The following is a 2,219-nucleotide window of genomic DNA, read 5'->3' on the forward strand; positions in this document are numbered from 1 at the left end:
AGCAAAATGATGGATGAGTTGTTAAACGAATAGATTGTAAAAGCACAGCGTTTTCCAATAATATGGCAAAGTAGTGCTGCACAAGGAATAATGCACTAGTTTATCTATTACTATAGCTTGTATACCAGTCGTGCGTATCCCTATTACGCAATGTACGTGAGTCTTTCTCAACTAAAAGATACATTGATACAGATATGTGCTAAAATATGTTTATAGTGATCTGATGAAAATGCATCGGCCATTTTATATATATGTATAACTCTATATACATATATATACTACTATACATATATATTTTTTCCTACAGCGCACCAATTTTCAGATACATTAAGCTCAATATGTATAATCAGTACGATAATAATGATAAAATCGTTTAAAAAACTTTTAGAATATTTTTTGAAGAAAAGAAAAAAAATATTAAGGTGATTCGAGCGAGTATATATTGCGATTGAAAAGATGTTTTTTGTGAAATATGCTTTATGTTACAGATCGAAACAGTCATATTAAAAGGATGCGCGTGACAATATAATTGTAGATGTAGAATGAAACGTTCATCGTTATGATGATAACTAAACAAGGATATTGGTATCGATTGCTATTGGCAATCACGATTTTGTCTGGGCATGTTAAAGCGGAAAAGGTTAAATACTTAGATAATTATAAACAATCTTTTTTTAATATGTAACATTTTCCAAAGTGTAATATTGCATAATCTTGAATTGCATTGTTGAATTAATAATCGGCAATTGTTGTAAATATCGCCATTTGCAATATGCAATATATTATCATCAAAAATATATTATTATCGGGCTTACAATTAGCGAATTTTGTGTTTAATTGAGAAAAATGGCCGTTGCAGCAAAAGCGGCAGATTTTTCGAGAGCAAGTGCTACCAGCATTGGGTGGTAAGATTCCAGAGGAAGCTTTCAAAACGGATCGCTTGGCACTGAATCGATTGAACAAAGAAGGTATTACTATACCTGACGGTATCATCTTAGATGCTCGGCATGTTCATAAACATCCTCATTTCGATCAAAGAATGCCGGAAATAATTAAGGCATGTTTGTATATATATTATTAATTATAGAATGATGTTTGTTTCTATCAAATACTTTGAATTATTACCTTTAATTATTTTATTAAACTTTAATGTAAATTTCACACATACTTTTTATAGCTAATGATTCATTGATTCTAATCTAATCAAGGTCTATCTAACATCAGACGGTCGATATGTACCGCCGGAAGGCCGAGCTCACTATAATCATCCGAAAACCGTCGATACAACTTACATTATACGAAAACCGTTTATGCACACAAATTACCAAACGTCAAACAATTTCGAAAACATTAAACTCCGAAGTTATCCGAAGCCACAGATTTATTCGAATTATAGACAATTTGTACCGATTGTACCACCCATCAAACCGGGTATTTATAAGCCTATTGTAACACCTTTAATATTACCGGCTGATAAGGATTTGTTTGATTTATCAAACTGGAGAATGGGATATGATTGGGACACCGTATATGAACCATTTGATGATTACTTTGTTAATAACATCGCGCTCTTCAATTCACATCAGGTAAATGTCTTATATTATACTAATAGCTATTTTTATCGTATTACTATCTTATCTTTTATAAAAAAATATCAATCCTGTGTGTGTGAGTCAAATTTTAACGTTAAATTTTTAATATAGATGTAAAATTTATATACATACATATATATACAGGGTGGTCCTCGTAACGGTCGCCACAATTTTTAAGGCACTTACAATAATCTGACATAAAAAAGTCATAAACAGAAATTTATCAGTTTCTAACCGGCAACAAATTGCAAGAATAAAAATTGACCAAACATTTTTTTTCCATAAAAAAGCAAGGTCACCTTCAATTTTTTAAACGGAACTGCCTACTTTTTACTGCATATTCTTGTAGCTTATCTCGAGAGCTTTTCAAAACACTATAATAAAGTATTTTTTCATTAAGTACTTTTTGAGTTATTTTATATTTTAATCTGACATATTTTGATATAAAAATTAAAATATCTCGTAAAATATTTAGTTTTAGATAATCTTATTATCTTTAGATTATCGTAATACTTTTATGTACAGAATAATGAGACAAATCAATTAGTAAAAAAAAATAATTGTTTTTAAGAAAAAGTATGTAATTATTTATAATGTATTTATAATGTATTTTTTAAAACAATTATT

At 29.3% G+C, this 2,219-nt stretch overlaps 1 protein-coding gene across 1 annotated transcript in view; it reads left to right on the plus strand.

Annotated features, from left to right (window-relative positions):
- Positions 1-523: 523 nt before the first annotated feature.
- Positions 524-2,219, plus strand: part of LOC115239575 — a 2,748-nt gene continuing 1,052 nt past the window's right edge. Inside the window, exons 1-3 of the mRNA XM_029814171.1 lie at positions 524-640; positions 860-1,057; positions 1,209-1,586. Coding sequence (XP_029670031.1) covers positions 560-640; positions 860-1,057; positions 1,209-1,586 — 657 coding nt within the window. The 5' untranslated portion in view covers positions 524-559. The remainder of the gene's footprint in view (positions 641-859; positions 1,058-1,208; positions 1,587-2,219) is intronic.

This window comes from Formica exsecta, unplaced genomic scaffold, assembly GCF_003651465.1.
Source record: "Formica exsecta isolate Colony F162 unplaced genomic scaffold, ASM365146v1 scaffold388, whole genome shotgun sequence".
NCBI classification, from domain to species: domain Eukaryota; kingdom Metazoa; phylum Arthropoda; class Insecta; order Hymenoptera; family Formicidae; genus Formica; species Formica exsecta.